The sequence below is a fragment of the Enhydra lutris genome, unplaced genomic scaffold (assembly GCF_002288905.1).
Source record: "Enhydra lutris kenyoni isolate GAN:26980312 unplaced genomic scaffold, ASM228890v2 scaffoldscaffold62, whole genome shotgun sequence".
Lineage (NCBI taxonomy): Eukaryota > Metazoa > Chordata > Mammalia > Carnivora > Mustelidae > Enhydra > Enhydra lutris.
This window is the reverse complement of record NW_019154146.1, coordinates 1,301,780-1,322,454: the sequence shown is the minus strand read 5'-3', so window position 1 is coordinate 1,322,454 and position 20,675 is coordinate 1,301,780. Positions and strand designations below refer to the sequence as shown.

The window sequence follows — 20,675 nt, the reverse complement described above, 5'->3', positions numbered from 1 at the left end:
CAGACTGTGTCCGGGAAGAGCTTGTGTTGAGGGAAGATGGAAACCGTGCAGTTTCCTTGTTTTGTTTCCATATCGCATCGTAGCATTAGATCTTTTTCCTTCGGATGACAGGATTTCCAGTGATGGCGGTGGGGTGGGTGACGCGGAGGACAGCAGAGCCGGGGACAGAGCTGCTCTCTGACTGCGACCCACACGGCTTCGCGCCACAGATGCAGAGATAGAGATCGGTGTGAGTCATGATGATCGTGAACGAACACCACCCCCTCTCGCATCTCCGGACGGATGCTTCCTAAATACGGTGTGAAATGATCGTTCCAGAACCTTCGCACATCGTCGTCAGAATCCCTGAGCGGATCAGAGGTCTCGGGGCCGCTAGCTGGTGAACGGCTGGTTGAGTTGGTCAACAGTGACTCAGACTCGTGAGGAGTGACATCCCACACGAGCAGCGCGTCCCGGCGGTGGTGCCGCCTTCTTCGCTGCATCAGCTCCCAGAAGCCGCCTCAGCCGACTGCCCAAGACCGGATTTCCCAGCCTCGCTTTTGTGCACTTCCACGTTTGGTGCCCGGAGCACACGTGTCTTTCCTCATTCATGCCAGTGCAGAGGTTTTTGGAAAATGAGAAACTGAAGACAGGGTCTGGGGCGTCCCCCACAGAGCTCACCAGACACCGACTCTATCCGCCGACTTAATACCTTGACCCCAAGTGACGAGTCACTGACCACTGTCACCTGAGCAGCAGTCACCTTATTGGTGTTGGAAATGAGAAAAAGTGGCCCAACGTGAAGCCTGGAGGGGCCTCTTCTTCAGTCCCAGCTTCCCCTCAGAACAGAGGCTGCCCCAAACCCCAAGGGACTCTCTCTCTGCGCACGTTGGTGAGCAAACAGGCCGGTCCACTTCCCACCACTTGCTGGAGAACGTACGTCGGAATGATGTCATTTGCCGTCTTTGGAGAGTTTTCCCTTGTGCATCTGTTCTCTGTGGGAATCAGAGGGTGTAGTGAGGTGGGAAACGGGCTCCGGGACACGTGCTGGGTTCAGATAATCACTCGGACGTTGAGGAACGCACACATCGGAAATCTTGTGATATCTGAAAGCTTCGGAAACCGTATTGCTCGGGCCCTAGAGGGTTTGACCTGTGTCTTCATTTCTGGGGACAAACCGCACATCTCAGAAGTGAGGGGAAGGCGGACCCCAGAGGCAGGTCCTTGGCTGAGCCATCTGTGCACCGGTGCTCTGAGGCGCCACCTCGGGGGTCCCAGCGACGTGGACCCAGGGCTGTCCCATGGGCTTGGACTCTGTAAGGGAAAAACCAAATGTGATAGATTCAGTTATAGCTTGAGAATTACCCCAGACAGCAGGAGGGCCCTGCCACTCACGTGGAAGTGAGCGGGAGCGAGTCCTCTCCAGGAAGGCAGTGTGACCCTCTGCGGGAGGGGACGGAGGGTGGACGGGCGAAGCCGGCAGCCTGGGCCGGGGAGCAGGAGTGTGTTCTGGGATCAGTGGTGCCCGTGAGTCGGGCCAGGGGGAACTTCTGTGTGTGGTGGGGGGACAGCGGTTCCAGTGGGGGGGGGTCTGCGAGCGGCGGGGGGTCTGGAGCCTGGCACTGGCCGGCCAGTGTTGCCGAGGCCTGTTGCTCCTTTGGCACCGGGAAGGAGGGCGCTGCCCCACATCTCAGGGCTCCGTGGGGTTCGTGGAGAGCATGTCTGTCCCTTGGCTCAGTGCAGGCTCGGGGCATGGGGCCACCGCGCCTCACGTGTGGACAGTGATGATGTGGGCAGGTGGACGGCCACGGGGACCGGGATGTTCTCAGTGGGTGTCAGCAGAGCCCCCCGAGCGCCGCCCCTGCCTCATTCTGGAAGTGGAGGTGGCTTCCCGAGGCTGCGGGCCTGAGTGTAGGGGAGCGTCCCCCGCGCGGCCTCTCAGAGCCGTACCATCGTGGGCTGCGCTCTGCCCTCCTGGAGTCCCGGGCCCACGGGCGGCCTCCCCTCTGGTTTCTCTCACCTCTTTAAAACATGTGCATGGTTCTCAGCGGGTTCCGAGCAGCACTCGAACGTGACTGTACTGTGGTTTTACAGAAGGGGCTCTGCTGTATTTGATGGGTGGGGGCCGTGGCTCTCCACTTGCAGATGTCCCTGTGGCCACACAGGCCCTTCCTCGGGGGCTTGGCGCTGAGGACCCCGCTGTCCCCAGAGCCGATATGCCCACCCCCAGGAAGACAGCCCGTGGAAGGCAGGGGCTGCCCACCCACCCCTCGGTAGCAACTCCCTGAGCCCCTTTATCCTCAGAGCCGTGGCCCTCCGGAGCCCAGGGGGTGGTCAGAAACCTCCTGGAATCATCCCGGTGATCCACGACATGAACCCTGTGCAGAGACCTACCGTCCCGCGGGGAGAGCTGCGCATGGCGAGCGTGGCACCGACGCCAAGTCCCACAAGGAACAGACCCTCGTGTCCCTGCAGCCAGGACAGCAGGGCCGTGGGGAGCTCCGCTGGCTGTGAGCTCCACTCCCGGGTCAGTAACTAGCCTGGCAGCTTCAGCGTCTGGGTCTGGGTGGGATTCTAGGACGCGGGGACAGTCGCTCAGGAGCCGAAGAGGACGGTGGGGGTCCAGGCAGAGAGGGGAGCAAGGTCAGGGACGACCTGCTCCTCACACCAGCGGCAGGACTCGAGGGACGGCGCTCGGGCTGCCGCAGGTGCGTGTCTCCCGCTTGGTCCGGAGTCGGGACCCCCCGCCTGCCCCTGACACGGCCGCACCCCGGGAAGCCGTGAGAAGGGCAGAGTCTGGGGCTGCACCAGCCCTCACCCCCACACGGCCCGGCTCGCGCATCGTGTAGCATCACAGGCCGCAGGGGTCCTCTGTCTCCGGACGTTCGTTAATTGTTCAGTGACTCGGAAGCCCATCGGCACCCGGGCACGGGCGTGGGTGCTGTAGCGGGTAGTTCACGAGCACGTCGGACACTGCAGGCTTATTTTTCGTGACAGTGAAGGGGGGATGTGCCCAGGTTTGCAGCTGAAAAGGTTTCGGGGGTCTTCCTGTTCCCAAGCCCCGAGTCCTCCTTAAATGACGCATAACGCTGTAGAGCGAAGCACTGGAAGGAAAAAGAAATGAGCCAGTCGTCTGAGAGGAGTTGTCTCTGTAAGGATGGGGAGCTCCTTAGCTACATCTGTCAGGACAACGGGGAGCAGGGAGCCTGTGCCTGAACGCCGGGCAGCGTCCGTCCTCGGGGCGTGTGTTTGTCCCGTCGCCGAGCCTGCAGCGGGTTGCTCGCGGCTTCCCTGCAGCCCGGGACCGGGAGGACGCCGGGCGGTCAGACGGGGGACAGAGGAGGCCCCGTCCCACACCCTGGGTCACCCCCTCCTGGCCCGGTCTCTACCTGGTTGTGGAGCCGCAGAAGGACACGTCCCTCTTCACCCAGAGGGCGTTGGGCTGATGCAGGCCGGGTCACAGGGACTCTCTCTAACCTTGCGGTGTGTGAGCTCCCACCTGCGGCTGCCGCGCTGTTACCTCTGGGTGTGGAGCGGTCGCGGCAGACCTCAAGCCCTTTCTGATTCACAGCTACGTTTGTGGCGATGAGCGTGGCTTAGCTCCCAGAGGAAGGTGATGTTATACCCAGAAATACTTCAGAGACAGCCTTAGAAACGCCAGCCAGCGCGTGCGATCCATTCGTGGAGGGCGTCGCAGCGAGTTCTCAGATTCAAAACCAGGAAGCGATGCTTATGCCCACGGCTAAGTGTCAACTTCGTTTCCTGTGGACGCACAGGACGCTTGGTCACAAAGGACCACGACTTCTGAAGGCATCGAGCCACGGGCGTGTGGCTGGAGTTCATTCTGGCTGGACCTTGGCTCCTCGATTCTGGGCATCTCCTTCTCAGTTGCCGTATCTCTGATCAAAGACGTGCTCTTTCCTGTTGAGGTTTTGTCACTGGGGCTGAGGGGCTTGTTGTGTGATGACAGGTCATGGGGCCAAGAGGGTGAGAATGGCTTCCTGACATCCCTAGGGATCTGGAGGCTTTGAGAGTTAACATTAGACAGTTACTTATTTTAGTGTCTTAAAAACACTCTAAGAAACGCTGTTGTCAGTTCAGGAACATCAACAAAGTTGTGGTCAGGAGAAGATTCAGCTGGAACTAGTTGTTTTGTCCCGAGTGACGCTGAGAGAGAGAATAGTGTGGCTTCAACCAGGAAAGCCTGCAAAGGACAGTAAAGATGACCCTAATACTTGGTGAAAATATGTACCAGACATTGGAGTGTTGGGACGTGTCCTGTCGCGCGGCAGGCGGCGGGACCCTCACCTGGAGGGAAGACAGTGGAACTCTGTGCTCCTCACTCCGGCCACCAAGAGCCCTCGTGTGTGCTGGCTCACACTTGGTTTTATGCGCTCCTTGAGGGTACAGATGGCATCGGCACCAAATATGCGGTTAGCAGAGAGTGACGAGGGAACGGGGACAGGCTGCTGACCTCCAGAAGTGTAGGAAGGTTTGGGAAGCAAACACTTGTCTTTAAGACAGATATTCATAACTAACTTACCAACGACTCCAAATTCCCAGCACACGTCGCAGACTCAGATGACCTCACCACAAGGGAATTAAAGTCAAAGACCAAGAATTTCTGTGAAGGGACAGGCTGGGACCCGCAGAGCCCCAACAGCCCCGCCCTCTAATGTGAGGGTGGGAAGGGCCCCTTGCGGGCGCTGGTTCCGTCCGCGTCTTTGAGGGAGTAATTCCGGAGCCCCCCGGCCCTCGCTTCCTGCCCAACGCTGACTCCTGACGTGTGTTATCGGTCACCCGTCGGCACCCAGTCGCAAGCCTGTGGACCTCTCTGTTTAGAATAGTGAAAAGATGTTGAAAGTAAGGAAATATGAAAATAAATATATAAAATGTGTAAACATAGAAAAGATGGGAAAACAGGAGTTAGTACACAAGAATCGAGATTTTGTTTTCATCTCAAGATTGGAAAGTTCTCTGCTTTTTCCTGAAGGCTTGCACGTGCCAGCGGGCCCTCCTGGTCATCTCCAGTGTGGGCTCTAGACACCGAGTTGGCGTGGGCCTCGCAAAAGGCTCACTGAGGATGTGTTCCTTGGGGGCGGGGACCCCACCCTCTGACACCCTCATCTCATCCCCTCACGGGTGCGCGCAGACCTGAGCTTGGACCGTCACTTCCTTCTGTGGCCGCAGGGTGGGGGCCTGAGTCGCCCCTCACCCCGGGTGGGCTTCAAGGGTGAACCCACGCCCGTGCTTGCCGAGGACGTTCTCTGCGTACTTGCTGCATTGGGGCTGGGACCCCCCAGAGGGCTGTGTCCTCCCTGATTCCCCTCGAGCTCGTCCCCGGAGGCCTCCATGGCCCCCTGCCGGGGTCCGTCTCGGGAAGCCCATCCCTGGGCCGCAGGGTCAGAGATCTTAAGATCTCTCCTACAGATCCCCCAGCTTCTTCCCGGGACTCCCAGCACCCGCAGGTGTTAGGGGATCTGCTCCCGTCCTACTGCGCTCTGGGCCACTGGCTCCTGCAGAGGCCTGGGGGCTGGCTGTGCGTGGGGACAGGCAGGGTTTGTCGTTACGCCGTGCCGGGATGTCAGGGTGTCTCTGCTCTTAGGTCTTCTCTGTGTCTCGGGTGGTTTTACGTCAGCTGCACGGCTGCTCGGCCGCTCTAGACCGTTCCTGCTTCTCTACGCCGGATTCTGTTTTCAACAGCGAGAATCAAAGCAGCTTTATTTCTTGCTTTTATAACTGTCACCCGCATCCGCTGCCCAGCGCGCACCACGCAGACCTGCAGCTGAGCAGCCGGAGCTCTACAGATGCTTGAAGGCAGACGGCCGGGGTCCTACCCCCACACCCACCACCCCACAAGGCCATTGGCCCTGAAACACAGGACCCAGTCTGTCGGCCTGGCCCTCTTCCCATGTCTGAGGCCCGGAAGCCCATGTGGTCACCTGTTGGGCAGTGACAAAACCGTGGGTCGGTGTTGGCTGACATGGGTCCAGAAATATGGTTACCTCCACATACTGCTTTCCCCTGGTGGAAGTCTGAGGACACGGCCGTCACTCGCCCCTCGGCGGCCGTCCCAGAGTGTCGGGTGACAAGAAGGAAGGGGACTCTGGCTTTGACTCAGAGAGCGGTTTTATATGTGATCGTGGGAGAAGTCCCGAAGGTGCACTGATGTCTGTTTGAAGGAAAAAAGAAACCGTAATTTCTAAACAAAAAGCTTCTGTTTTTAAAAATAAGGACGTTTCATAGAAAGTGAGGAACACGTTCATCTTGAAAGACCGCTGGTCGGATGATTGTAAAGGACACAGTCTCCACCAGGCTCCTGAGAGCCCGCGGTGTTCAGGGTGGGTTGCTCAAGCCCGTCCACAGCCTGGGTGTGCGGCCACGGCGGAGACCAAGGTCAGTGACCGTGGACACTCAAATGTCCGCACTGCAGCTCCAGACCAGGATTAGGACTCAAGTGCTTTCCCAGACGTCTAATCGGTCACCAAGGGTGTTCCTTAGATTCTGCAGATTAATGGGATCGACAGCATCTTCAGGCTAAGCTCCTGGTTTGGTTTTGCCACGGGTTAGTAACTAAATTGACATAGTAATTTCGCCTGCAGCTTTGGAAGGGCAGCGTGGTTTCCTCTGTCCCTGCACATGTGTCTCCGGGCCCTGTGAGCGTCTGCCCGAGACAGAAGCCGGACACTCGCCGTCCCCAAGCTCCTGGGGGCTGTCCATGCGTGGTGCCTCCGGTCCGAGGCTTCCGAGGGCCAGTCCGCCCTGGGCTGGAGAGCACAGTGTGTGGACGGCAGACCTGCATGAACAGTGCTGCGTTTTAACAACACAAGCTGTGGGGGGCCGTGGAGCTGCCCCGGGGCAGCTGTGCAGGGAGAGGAAGAGACGAGTCGTGGCTGAGGGTCCTGACTGTTGTGGGGCATCTGTCCTGTCGGCGCACGGCCCTATGAGGCCCCAGGGTTCCGGGGCACACGCAGGTCTGCAGCCCGAGCGGCGGCCGGGGGCGCAGAGACGGGGGATGCGGGAGAAGCCGCGTGGCTTGGGGGTGGCCCCCTTCTGCCCCAGGCCTGTCGCTGCTTCGATTCGGTTTTGAGGCTGCGCCCCTGTCTCGGTGACGTTTCCCTTCCTGTATTTCTGTCACTTCCATGTGGTGAAAACTCCCTCAAAGGGTTCTGAACTTTTTCCTTCTGATTTCTTCTTGCTTTACATTTTCATTTGCCTTTTTGTCTCAGAAATAGCTTTGAGCTGCAGTCCCCCTGTGTCAGGGACAAACAGCACATTGACATGCAGGACGGGGCGGCTGGGGTGCTAAGGCCCGGCCCCTCCCCCCACTCCCACCCCCAGGCCAACACTGCAGCTCCCGGAAACCCTGGCCCTGAAGGGACTGTGGGACTGTGCTCCCCAAGCCCCACCTTCCTCCCTGATTCCGACGCAGCCCCCACACCCCTGCGTCCCTGGCACAGTCCTCTGAGCAGTAGGCGCGGGGCTCCTGGAGTCCAGGGTAGATCACGACCCCGTGGTCCGCCCAGGTCAGGCCAGGACTCGGAACACGCGCTCCGTCCCCTGTGGCTGCTACCGTGGGCCCAGCTCCTCGGCCGGGGTCTCAGCAAGCATCTGTGCAGCCGGCACGTGGCGTGGCCAGAACCCCGACAAGCGGACCCCTGTGCACCACAGCCCTGCACGGAGCCACCGGGCGGGGCGGGGAATGCCTCTCGAGGAAGGCCTCGCGGGGGAGGCGGCTCTGTCTTCCAGACACAAACTCCGTTGAGGTTTATTTTCTTTATTTAAAAGGAAGTTCAGTGTCTTTCCATGTAAGAAGGAGGAGTGTCTTTTCGGGACCACAGCTCCTCTGAGCGGCAGAACACCGACCTCGCCTACGCGGGCAGATCCCAGCGAGGCAGGCCGTTTCGTGAACGGTAAAAAGGATCTTTAGCAGGACTGATCTCATAGTTCTTGGTTTAGAAGCAAATTCAGCTTGTATGTCAACTCCTTTGTGCATCGAAGGATTCTAACGTTTCCACACGCCCCGAGTCCGGTTTCCTGACGGTCGGGTCGTTTCCGGTTAGGGACTGCGTGCTGCTTCGCTCCGTTTGGGCGATGTGGCTAAATCAGCAGCAAGCACAGAGCTGGGTGTGTCCCCGCCAAGGTCATGGCCCCCACGCAGGACGCTCGCGCCGGCTTTCTTAGAGCTGCTCCCACTGAGCGTCATTCAACAGCCGGGCGTTTCCCAGACCCCCAGGGTCTTCCTCACCCCCAGCCCAGCCCTCCATGGGCTGTCTCCAGGCTAACAGGCTGTGGGGGTCCTGGGGACCAGGCCCAGCGGGCCCCCGGGACGGGGGTAGGGGGCGGTCTGTCATGCACCCCCCACCCCACGCTCCTGAGCAGGGAGCCCATCTGCCTGTCCTCTCCTTCCTAGAAGCCTCCAGTCCTGCCGTTCACAGATTCGCTGCCCCAACCCTCCAAGGAGGCCGGCGTCCTCTCCCAGCCGGAGTGCGGGTGGCGCAGGGGGTGCCCGGGTCTGGGTCATGTGTGACACGCCCGCAGCCTCCCAGGGGGAAGAGCTAAGTAGACCATTGTTTTTTCTTGAAAAGTAGCATCCTCCCAAGGGTGAGCGTTTCCCCATGGAGTAGCAGCCGCTTTTTCAGCTGCCGCCCTGCTGTCCCTCTCCGGAGTGCTCACAGCTGTCCCTGGCTTGTGTACTTGATGAGGGGGACCGACCTAAACAGACTCCCGCTGTCGGCCGCCGCCAAGTGCTCACACAGTCACGCCAGAAACTCAGGTGTCAGCAGGACACAGACAAAAGCAGAGTGTGGTGACCACAGAGCTGGCTGGTGTCCGAGTGACCAGTCCCCGGAGCGCAGCACCACCGTCCCACGCAGGCCCTGTCCTCCCGCATCCAGAGGAGACAGCCCTGCTGCTGGCCTCCCTCCTCCTCCTCCTGAAGCGGGTGGGGCAACGCCCCAGCTGGTGCCCGTGTGCGGCCTGTGTGGGGAGGAGGGGCTGCCGCACGTGGGGTCTGGCAGGTGAGGGGTGCTGGGGGATGAGCCGCCGTAAACAGGTGTTCTGAGCTGGGGCGGGGTCTCTGGGCTCCGGCCTCCAGCAGTGAGACCTTGGGGCACCTTTGATGCTGCAAGCACGGGGACCTCGGCTGTGACTGACCGGTCACAGCGGACCCCTGGGGCGTCCCCGGGATGGGGGTGAATGCCCGTGAAGGTCTTCGCCTCACACAGGGGCGCAATGAGTGTTAGAGCCTGTCATTTACAATAATCACGATCCAGAACGGGGGCCTGGGGGGCTCTGCTGGTCGAGCGTCCCACCCCTGGTTCTGGCTCAGGTCATGATCTCCCGGGCGGTGGGATCACGGTCGGTCGGGCTCTGCTCTCGGTGGGGGTCTGCTTGAGGGCTGCGTCCCCCTTGCTCTGCCCCGCTGCCCCTCGCGTGCCTACGCTCACTCACGCGCTCTCTCAAATAAATACATAAATCTTTTAAAAAACCGTGCTCCAAATCAACACGCGTGTGGCAGCGTGCGCAATGACCTTTCACCTGCGCTCGATGGGGTGCGCCCGCACAGTTCCCAAATCTTCCCTGGTTTCTTTTTGTTGTTGCAGAGAAAGATCTTTTACTCTGTGGGTTTTGTGAAATATGGGGGGAAAATATGTCTGTACTTTCTCTTTAGGTTGTCCTGGTGCCAAAAAGAATGAGTTCCTGACGAGCATTTTGGACGCGCTGTCCACCGACATGGTCCACGCGGTCTCCGACCCCTCCTCCTCTGGCAGGTAGGGCACGCTCCGCAGCGGAGCGGGAGCCTCGAGGAAGCCCCAGGTGTCGGAAAGCCGGAAGCCCGTGCGGCCGTTAGGCTCCCGAGGCTGCTCAGCTTCTCCGGACCCTGCAGGGCTCTGGGAAGCGAGTCCTTTCCCAACACGCCCCCCGCTCCGTGGGTCTAGAGGTGGTTGGTCCAGCTGCTCTCCCTGGAATGCGGTTACACCACCAAGGGCTGTGTCACCACGGGAAGAGCTGGAACCTGGGGTTCCCAGTGGTCCCATCAGGCGGTGGCAGGTGGGACAGGAACAGAAGTCAGGGACCCTCACTCTGCTGGCTTCAAGCCTTGGAAATGCGTTTTTGAGTTATTGAGTAGATTTTAATACTTGGAATTGAAGTGTCTGATTTCAAGTTTTCAACATGCTACGTATTTATGGTAGAAAAACCCATACAACGTGCGACTTACCGTCCTGGGATTCAAGTGCACAATCAGTGGCATTATTTACACAGACGCGGCTCAGGGGTGACTCCTGAAACCTGGGCCGGTTCTCTCTGGAAGCGCGGCAGACGTTCTGCGGGTGTGGGCCTGGGGTTTTGAGCCGAGCTCCTGTAGGGCCCCCGAAGTCTTCTGTCCTGCAGCTCCCTGCACTGGACCCCTGAGGATTAGTGAGTCCGTCCCTTTCTTCTAAGAGGCTTTTTCCGAGGGAGAATCTTCCTATTTCCTTAGTGCGCTGGCCTTCCTCCCCACTTCTGCCTGCAGAGCCTTGACCCTCCTGGCTCTTCTGATGATCTAAAGTGTCCTGGTCTCCTCAGCACAAGGCTCTCTCTGCCTCTCTTCTTAAGAGTAAGACTCAAGAAGAGGGAAAAGGCCATGCTAACAGAAAATGTCACAACCAAGCAGCAAATTAAGCTTAATAAAGCAAAAAATAAAATAAAGAAATAAAAAGGCCTACCTCTCCAGCTGACACACTCTTGGAAAGCTTGCTCTCATCTGAGGAGCTGGGCTTGAGGACAGTCAACGAATCACTGTCTGAGAAGCTCCTCCGAAGGCTGGAGGTGCTGGTGGCCCTTGAATGCTTGATACCTGTGTGGTTTTCACACTCGGGGGAACGCGGGCTCCTCGGGGGGGCGAGCCTAGACACAGATGCCAGCGGAGAGAGGGCCCGCAGGTGTCCGCACGCGTTCTTCTCCATCGTCCGCTGAGTGAGGAGGCATGTTTTAACATTTGGGACATTTTCCAAGATTTGACTCAAAGCAGAGCTTCTAGGAGAGTTTTAGTTATTGATATCTTAAAATACCAAACTTCTTTTTTAATCCAAGGGAAAATGTCTAGATGTATTTTTATTTGCTTCTTCCAGCCGCTCTGCAGGATTGAATAGAATGCCAGTGACTCGCACTTCGAGGAGTCAGGAACCTCAGGTCCGAGGGTTTGCTGGGGGCCGTGGCTAGGCCGGCTGACCCCCCCACTCCGTGGAGCATGGAACCCGGGGCAAGGAGGCTTCGGGCCTTAGAGACTCAGTCAACACCAAGTGTGTAATAAACACACGGAGTTCATTGTGCCATTTATAATTTTGAAACCAACTTAAAATGTTCTTGCTAAATTCCTTTCTTTAAATTATTTTTAAAAATTGCTCCATGGACGGCAGAACCCACACAGGGTTAGGCGTCAGCACCGTAACAGTGATGCACGGGGCTGCCTTCTGGGAGCGTCGGAGCGCACCCTGTGCCTCCAGCGGACGGTCAAGGGCAGGTGTCTGACGACCTTGCATGCTCTTCCAGGCTTTCCGAGCCCGACCCCAGCCACACGCTGGAGGAGCGAGTGGTCCACTGGTACTTCAAGCTACTGGACAAAAACTCCAGCGGGGACATCGGCAAGAAGGAGATTAAGCCCTTCAAGAGGTTCCTTCGGAAAAAGTCAAAACCCAAAAAATGTGTGAAGAAGTTTGTCGAGTACTGCGACGTGAACAACGACAAATCCATCTCCGTGCAGGAGCTGATGGGCTGTCTGGGGGTAACGAAAGCAGAAGGTAAAGCAAACCCAGAGAGACCCCCAGTAAGAGCCTTTCTCATTGTTCTTCGCTTTGCAGAGTGTCAGGTCCTGACGCCTGCTCGACCAGCTTCCTAGACAGTGTCGCTTGTCCCCTAGGTTGGGGGTGCCGCTTCCCCATAGGTCATTGTCCGTAGACGGAATCGTAGACCGTCGGGAACCTGGCCCACGTTGCAGGTCCCCTTCTCTCTGACTTGTCCCTGCGTCCCTTGTTTTTGTCATGATGGTCACCCAGCTTCATCCACCGCGATGGTTCCCGGCTGGATCTGGGCGATTGTGAAATGTACTTTGCCCAAGTCTCTAGGAGAAGTTCGTCTTAGACAATTCAGGCTTTATTTGGAAGAGTTGTGTGCAGGATCTCGGAGACCACTCGCACTCGATGGCGTCCTAGAAGTCGGCCAGCAGGGCTCCCCTTGCGGGGTGCGGGTGGAGAATGAGCACAGCTCACGGGTCTCCCAGTTTACAGAAAGCAGCCAGACACACCATGGGAGGTGACGATCCCTGCACGCATGGCCCTGGGACCAGGGAGGCAGTGCCGGGCTCAGGATGAGGAGCTGATGTCTGAGCACAGCCCTCAGGATGTTGGGAGGGAGACCAGGCGGGTGTCGTGGCCAGCACTGGGGACACTGTCCTGCCTCAGGCCCTTCGGGCATCTAAGAATCCAGCCGTTTCACTCATCTTGGTCAGAGAAAGCTGTGGTCCACCAGACCCTGGTTGTATGATGTCCTGGAGAACAGCCTGGTGTGGGTGAACCCCTACTGCCCTAAGAGGGGCTCGCTGTCTAGTCCCTGCTCCGGGGTGAGGAGAGTAGGGGTTAGTGGCCCAGTGAGGGAGCCCCACCGGTGGTTGTGCATGGGCTCTGGATGGATGGCTTTGCTCCAGAGGGAGTGTTGCTCTGTGTAGGAACTGGTCTGCCCTGATAGGGGCCATCCCCGGGGTCAGCAAGGCCCCAGCTGGGGAAGCATCGGGAAGTACAAGCATGATTGCTGTAGCTCCTGGACTGAACCGGCCCCAGGACTGGACTCACTGGAATCATCCAGGCCCTTCCTGACAACCTGATTTCCTCGGGTACCGGCAGGGCGTCTGGATGACTGGGTGAAGCCCAGTTCCTGACCGCGATGGTTGCACTCGGCTCCGTCCGCGTGGCCCCGCTGAGCCGTAGAGCAGAGGCAGGGATGTGGTCGCCGCGTGGGTTCGGATCCCGCAGGGAACCGCGTGCGACTGCGGGGCGGCTGGGCCGACATGGGAGGCCGCTGCCCATCCCCCAGGGTGACGCTGCCTCCCTGCTCAGGGGTCCCAGCAGGCAGTAGGCCGGGAGCACTGGGGCCGCATCCTTCCTGATGGGGAAGCCCCTTGCTGGGGAAGTGCGGAGTCGCACAGGAGGTGGGGGGTGGGGGGCCGCCCATTTGTGGGGAGACAGCTGCTCCAGGCGGTGGGGCTGGTCTGATGCTGGCCATGTCCTGGGAGTGGTCCCAGGGGTCTCTGTGCACCGGGCAGGCACAGGGGAGGAGAGAGTGTGTCTCCTGCGCCCGGGGAAGACGGCAGGGAGTGATGGAGCTCAGTGGGTCTCCCCTGACGCTGTCCTTCTTCACTAGAAACATCCGTGGCTTACGCTCCTCAGGCCAACAAATGTACAGAGTTTTACAGTCGTATTAGGAACCAAGGAGATGGCTGATGAACCCCCTCCTCCCCCCAAAAAGCCAGCTAAAATTTGGTGAAAGTGGCAATTTGGTCAAAAATAAGCATTGGTGATTTGAATTCATAACAAGTTGATTTCGCAACTCTTATTTTCCTGGAGGAATTTCTCTGTTTTCCTACTGTTATTTTCATTTTCAATTTTGATTCGTTCCTTCCTCCTGCCCTGTGTACTTTGAAATTGCTTTTGAAAAGCCAGAAAAACCTCAAGATCCAGGAGAGGGTTAGTCTGGCGCTCGCAATGTGCAAACTGTTACCAGTGTCTTTGTTTCCTTCATCTTTACTCACTACTTAGCAATGCATGTTTTACTCTAAAAAAAATCAGAAACTAAATAAAAAACAGATACCATGTGACTTTTTTCTTAGACACAATCAGACCCGAGTCTGTCTTCCTCTGAACTGTCTCTGTTCCCGACGCACATCCATGCTTGTGTTAAAATGTTTCACTACAAGACAAGGGGTCATCACCCATGAACTTCCTAATCACACTTAATTGACAAGATGATACAAGATTTTGCATTTAAAATACTGCAAGTAAGATACATTATTGGAAAACTGGATCTGAATGTTTGCTATTACAAAAAAAAAGCAGAAAAGAAAAAAAAATTAACTGAAATATTGAGAAATGATAAAACCAAGAAAGGGAATATTTAAAAAAAAAACCATTGAACATTACATCATTCCCTCATGAGTCTCCAAAATGACCGTTACACAGAAACTCAACAATTAAGAAATACTCATTTTTGACCAAATTATCTCTTTCCACTGGATTGTCACGCTAGCCGCGTCCCTTCTGGGCGTGCCGGGGATGGACGGCTGCTGTCCGGGGTGCGGGGTCAGCGGGAACAGTCGGTGTCCATTGCTACCAGAGGCGCGCACACTCCCCACCATTCCTGAACGCCATTTCACGCAGGTGGCTGTAAAACGCTTCCTCCTTCCCTCTGGTAGTTTTGTAATTTTACTGACGTGGCCTTGCTTCGCGTGGCCCTGCGGTGTTGGGGGCGGCACCCTCTGCGGGCAGGGAGGGCAGGAGGAGCCCGAGGGGATGAAGGAGGGAATGTAGGGAGGGGAGGGTCATCCTAGAAGCCAGGGAGGAAGGCAGGTGCCGGGGACTGGACCCCGGGGGCGCCCGCAGGATGTGGGTCTGAGCCTCCCGCCTTCTCCTCCGCCACAGGCCACGTGCTGAGGCCACAGGTCAAGCACCACGCATCTCACGCCTCCCCCTCCCCCTTCCATTTCCCTCAAGGATTTGGAAAAATTATGTTGAGCCAGACATGTTAGTTTCTCATGAATTAAATAAAAAGCCCCAGAGATGTCAGAGAACCCGCGTTCCCCCTGCTCAGGGCCTCCTGTCCCGAGGGGGAGTTCAGCGCGGTCAGACTGGCCTCTGGTGAGTAGAAGGTGCTTTGCAAGTTTTGGAAAAATGAAACGTTCTTCTACAGTTGGACGAGAGCATTTGTGTCGTTGGAGAAGCGTGGACATGGCGCCTTCCGCGGCGGCAGCCGGCGACCGCGCCGCCACACCTGTAGGTTCCCCCGCCAGTGAGGCTGGCAGCTGCCGACGTTCCCTGAAGGGTTCTGATCCTTTCCTCAGAAACTGGTGGCAACTTTCATCAGCTGAAGCTGCCTGGTTTGTGACCGTGTCTTCTTCCGTTTCCCCGCAGCCCCTAGAGCCAGCGCGGAGGGCGCCGCCAGCAGACAGGTGAGTGCCGCAGCTGCCTCCCGCGGGGACTTGCCGGTGTGACAAGCGCGCCCGAGCCCGCAGAGGCGGGGGGCAGACGGCCTTCTCAGCGAAGAGCCGTCCGGCGGGCGTGTCAGACCCGCGTCCGCGAGTGGCCAGAAGGAGCCTCGCAAAATTCCACCCGAATCAGCAACTTGAAGATTCTTTTTTTTTTTTTTTTTACTGTTTGATATTTCAGTTACTTTGTTGTTTTTAGAAAAAAGTTCAAGTCCTTTTGTTTTGTGGAAACATTTTTTTTAAAAAAACAATTATCCAGGGATTTACTATTTGTTTCTTCTAATTTGTTACGGAGATTGTGGGGAGACCCTCTGAGCATTCGGGGGAACCTTTCCACCTGGGCATCTTGATGACACAAACCTTCTGCTCCAGAAGGCATTTCCCGCACCCGCCCCGTGTGCTCACAGACCCGCCTCTGGGTTCTGACTCCCGGAGATTTGTGCAGTTACGGTAGCTGATCGGGCTCCCAGGCCACAGCCCTCCGGAGTCGGGAATGTCGTCCGGAGGACAAACAGGAGGGCGCGCGTTTCTCCCTCCCTCAAAGCCAAGGCAAGATCCTCCCACCTCGGGACCACTTGCCAGTGTGTAATCGATCTGGTCTTTCCCCGCTGCTCGATGTCGCGGCAGCAGGTCCCAGGGCGAGCCCTGTGTCTGTTGTAGGTTTTAAGCGGAGACCTCCGCACGCACCTTGGGTGTAATTTAAAACCATTTCATTAGGGAAGTCGTGTGATAGGGTTTTCTTTGCTTAGCAAGTGTTTACAGTTTGAACTTTTTAAAACCTACCGCAATTCACTTACACGTTAGAACAGGGCGGGTGGGAAAACGCTACCCTGGCTGAGGCGCCCGCAGGTCCCCGTCATTACACGGTGGTGACAACTGCCACACGGGCTCTCGGCCCAAAGTAAACTCTTTCGAGACACGGGGCTCCTTCTTCAGCTGTCTCCCGGAAGAAGGAGTGGGAGCACCTTCTCCAGCTCTTCTTACGGTGCCCAGGTGGACGGACGGACTTCCCAGCCGTTACTGTGAACTGTCACCCTGGACTAAGTCCCGTGCGGAGGCCGGCCGTGGCTTGCATGGGATAAAACAATGGAAGGCCGTGGGCATTTCTTTCTTTCCTTTTTTTTAATGCCCAGCTAGCGGCCATTTAGTCCGTCATGCGTGTTGACGTAGTGTTCAGTGACTCACCTGATCGCCTGACACTCAGTGCCATCGCGTCACGGGCCCTCCTTCGTACGTGGATGTTTCTTTGAAGAGAAAACATAGTACCAAGCACCGAATATTTCACTATATGAATAACCAGACGAGAAACGTTGAACCAGGGGGAGCCAGGAGGACCCCGGAGCTGGTACTGATTCGGAGAGCGAGCTGTCTTTCTCGAGATCTCTCCTTCCCGGCAGGACTCAGACGGGACCAGGGCAGTGCTCCCACGCCGACGCGGATGTGGGCTGTGGCGATACGTCAGCCGTCTCCTCCAACAGTTCCTTTTCTTTTTTTTTTTTAAGATTTTATTTATTTTTTTGACATAGAGAGAGAGGTGAGAGAGAGTATGAACTGGAGGGAGGGACAGAGGCAGAGGGAGATGCACCCCCACACCCAGGCAGGGGGCCCCATGCGGGACTCCATCGCAGGACCCTGGGATCATGGCCTGAGCTGAAGGCAGACATGTAACCCACTGAGCCCCCCAGGCAGCCCCTCCCACAGCTCTTCCAGAAGTGAGGCACGGTGGACGGCTTATCTTTACCCACGACAAATCAGAGCAGAACTTCCCTTCAGCTCGGTCAGGAGACTCCGTCCTTTCTCTTCCAACCTCCTCCTAGTATCTTTCTCCGGGGAGCGGAGCCAGCCCAGAGGCCTCCTAAATGTTTAATTACATTAAATAATGAAGCAGAAGCAAGGGTCAATTTATATCAGTAGGTATTGGTACACTTGGAAAAGTAGATGTGGAAGATTGTAGATCGCTTTTCCTTTTCATTCCGAATTACTATTAATTGGCAGTCAGGGCGCAGAGTTCCCGTTTTCAGCAGCAGACTCTCAGGTGCGTTTCTCCTGAGAGAGAGACTTGTAAATAGAATGGACGAAAAGAAAAATTAAAAATCAATGACGCCTTTACAAACTTGAAGCATAAATTAGATTATTACGATTATTTTGTTTCCTTTTCTTTAAAATTTTATTTATCCATTTGAGAGAGAGAGAATGAGAGAGCGAGCGTGAGAGGGAGGAGGGTCAGAGGGAGAAGCAGGCTCCCCGCCAAGCAGGGAGCCCGATGCGGGACTGGAACCCGGGACTCCGGGATGATGACCTGAGCCAAAGGCAGTTGCTTAACCAACTGAGCCACCCAGGCGTCCCTATTAAGATTATTTTGTATAACAAATCCAAAGGGACAGGAGACTGCATAGAACATTTCATGTACTGAATCTATTTAAAATATTTAAAGTAAATGCTAATTTTCTCAGCCGGTGTGTTTTCCCTGATATTCCTGATCACTGACAGAGAAGGAAGTGTTGGAGGTTAATGTTTGTTAATGTTTGTGTTTTTATTAATTCTTATGCCCCACATGACCAAACCAACACTCTTTCTTTTTGCATCTTTTAAAAAATATTGCTTTTGCTCTGTCGACAACAGGTCGGCTTATGTCGTCCCTAGAAGGGAAGCCTCGCTCTTCCCAGACACGGCATGGGAACGTCCTAACGATGTCTCTGTTTTTGTCTTTCTTTCAGCCGAGGAAGCAAGGATAGAGGCTCACACAGCCAAGGCCGTCCTAGACATGTGGGAGACTCCCTCACCAAAAGGCAATTAAAAAACAAAACAAAAACAAAACACATAGTATTTGCACTTTGTACTTTAACTGTAAATTCACTTTGTAGAAATGAGATATTTAAACAGACTGCTTTAATCTGTGAAATGGAAGGGCTGGCTTCAGAAAACTAATCACATACAATGTATGTGTCCTCTCTTGACCTTGGAAATCTGTACTTGGCGGAGATGTGTTTGGAATGGCTTTCAGCTTGATTTCTTTATCCTCCACATGTTGACATGGTAGAAGTCTTGGCCTCAGGCACCGCGGTCCCAACCCCGTGCCTTTCTCCCCGCCGGGGCTATCCCTCCCAGTGACCCCGCGGTCGCTGCCTTTGAGACCCGCAGTGCCGCAGGAAGCTTCCTTAGAAGTGTGCGATGCGCTGCTGTCCCCATGCCGCGGCCAACACGGGCGTGGGCTTGTTTGTTTCTTGGGATTCTGTGTTTGTTTTCTCTTGCTGTCCGGAGATCTTTTTCCCCCCGCGAGTCCCGCAACCACTAAGCCGTCTTTCCTGGGAGGAAAGGCTTTTTCCCACCCATCTTGATGAGCTGCTTTTCCTTTCCGAGCTTCTGTTGGAGCTTTGCCTTGGGCTCGGGTTAATCACGCCCTAAAGTACTCGAGAATGACACCCCCCACCCCCGCGCTGTCCAGACGCCGCGTAAACAGGCCCGCGGTCAGAGGACTGGATTTAGTCCTTGCCTGGCCGCCCTGGGCTCATCTGTCCCGCTGCCTCTCTTAAACGGGACCATGACCCGTCCTACCCTGCTCCACTCTGGGGCCTCCCTCAGGGTCAGATGATCACCCTAACAAAGTCGGAGTATCTTCCGTAGGGAAGGCTCATCCCGCAAAAGCTGGGGGCTGGACGCTGGTCTCGGCCACTGAGGACGAGTGCCTGCAGGTCCCGGGCTCCCTTCTCTCCCGGCGGCCTCGGGAAATCTGCGAGCGCTGCTGTGAGAACAGGGTCAGGAGCCAAAGGTCCACACCGTGACAGCAGGACTGGCCCGCAGGCACCACCAGCCGCCCCCAGCAAGCGGCCCCGGCGCGACAGAGCCGTTGGGAGGATGGTCCGAGGCTGTGCGGGCCAAATTGTGATGCTATTTTAGCTCCAACTTTTGGCCGGAAGAATAACCTCCGTGGCCCCAAATTCCACAACACGCGTCATGTAAAATGATCTCGGCATGGAGCTATTTTCTGCGGCTTCTTACTTATTTAAGCGGTAAAAAAGTAAAACCCGAAACTTAGGAGCCACAAAACCAGGTTAAGTGTGTGTCATCGCTGTTCAAGGACAGTTACGACCCTCAATTTATTGGATAATACTTTACATTTCTGAACTTTGAATTTAATCAGTTTTCTTAGATTCAAATAAAATATGCTATCAAAACTCTGTTTACTGTTTTCTTTCTAGCAAAATACAGCCCCTTGTCATTGCTTACTCTTCAAGCTGTCTGTGTCAAAGAGGCACAGACAATGGCTGGGGCCTGGGCGACCGAGTCCTGGCTCTGACCCTCTGGGTGTGTGACAGGGACAAGCTGCTCAGACTTTCTGTGCTTTCATTTCCTGCTCCGTGACACAGGGAGGGTGGCGGCCTATGCCTCTGGGGGAAGACTGTGTGAGCGGGTGTGTGCAGTGCTAAGGGCCCAGCACAAAGGGTACAGTGTTGGGCCCTGTCTTGGGAAGCGGTCACTCATTCACCGAGTACTGACTCAGAGCGGCCGAACGCATCTCTCGCTGCCAGATGCAACAGCGAGGACGGGAGAAACAAAGAAGGTCCTTACTCAGAGCTGTGGCCACTCACTCAGCCCCATAGTCCGCAGCCTGAAGGCTGTGCACTGTCCCTTTCTCTCCAGGCCCAGTGCCCTCTCCTAGGCGAGGCTCTTACATTTCTATTTCCTTTAGAATTCTCTCTTCCCTTCTGGAAAGTTTGTCCTCTCGCACACTCTTCTCTCTGCTCAGAAAAGAGTGATCTTGCTAAAATTCAACCTTAGCTAGTCCGTTGTGCAGGAAACCCACACTGGGAACGGAGCTACAGGAACACAGCCCTCGGGAGATGCCCGTGGGTGGGGTGGGGCCTGGACAGGGCTGTGGAGCAGCAGGGAGAGGATAAGGGGCTCTGGGAGTTGAAAGAGCTCCAATAACGGCAGGCGCGCAGGAGAGTCGAGGGGGGCCCGGAAGGTGGTGAGCGGAGGAGTGTGGGCTGCCGCACGGGTTCTTACTGCAGAGCACGAAGTTCAAATCTAGAACAGAAATCTCTTTCCTTCATGTACCTAGTGTGGCTGCTTTTAGTGATCGATGCCTCCCTCTCCAGCTCTGCTCATGTTTAAAAATGGTCTCCTACGTCCTTGTCAAAAACTTCCAAGTTAGAGATTTTTCAGAAGTGCCCTGACCAGCTCACAGACCATGCTTGTGAATGTTACACCTGGAATTTCCAAAAGATATCAAGGTGGAAGACACCAGCTTTTATCAATGTCCAGAAGGGACGGCCATAATCAATAACTGCCAAGGGGACGGAGACCTCATGCATTCACCAACGCTGTCCCAGAAAGGAAGAATGCATGTGGCACTAAGGTAGTGATGGTGATGACGATGGTGATGACGATGGTGATGGTGACGATGGTGATGGTGACGGTGGTGATGGTGATGGTGGTGATGGTGATGGTGATGGTGGTG

General features: G+C 56.1%; 1 protein-coding gene across 1 annotated transcript in view; it reads left to right on the top strand.

Moving 5' to 3' along the window:
• Positions 1 to 19,191, top strand: part of LOC111158702 (SPARC related modular calcium binding 2) — a 177,009-nt gene extending 157,818 nt beyond the window's left edge. Inside the window, exons 10-13 of the mRNA XM_022520911.1 lie at positions 9,653 to 9,752; positions 11,515 to 11,762; positions 15,141 to 15,178; positions 17,932 to 19,191. Of these exons, the coding sequence (XP_022376619.1) occupies positions 9,653 to 9,752; positions 11,515 to 11,762; positions 15,141 to 15,178; positions 17,932 to 17,949 (404 nt within the window). The 3' untranslated portion in view covers positions 17,950 to 19,191. The remainder of the gene's footprint in view (positions 1 to 9,652; positions 9,753 to 11,514; positions 11,763 to 15,140; positions 15,179 to 17,931) is intronic.
• Positions 19,192 to 20,675: the final 1,484 nt, after the last annotated feature.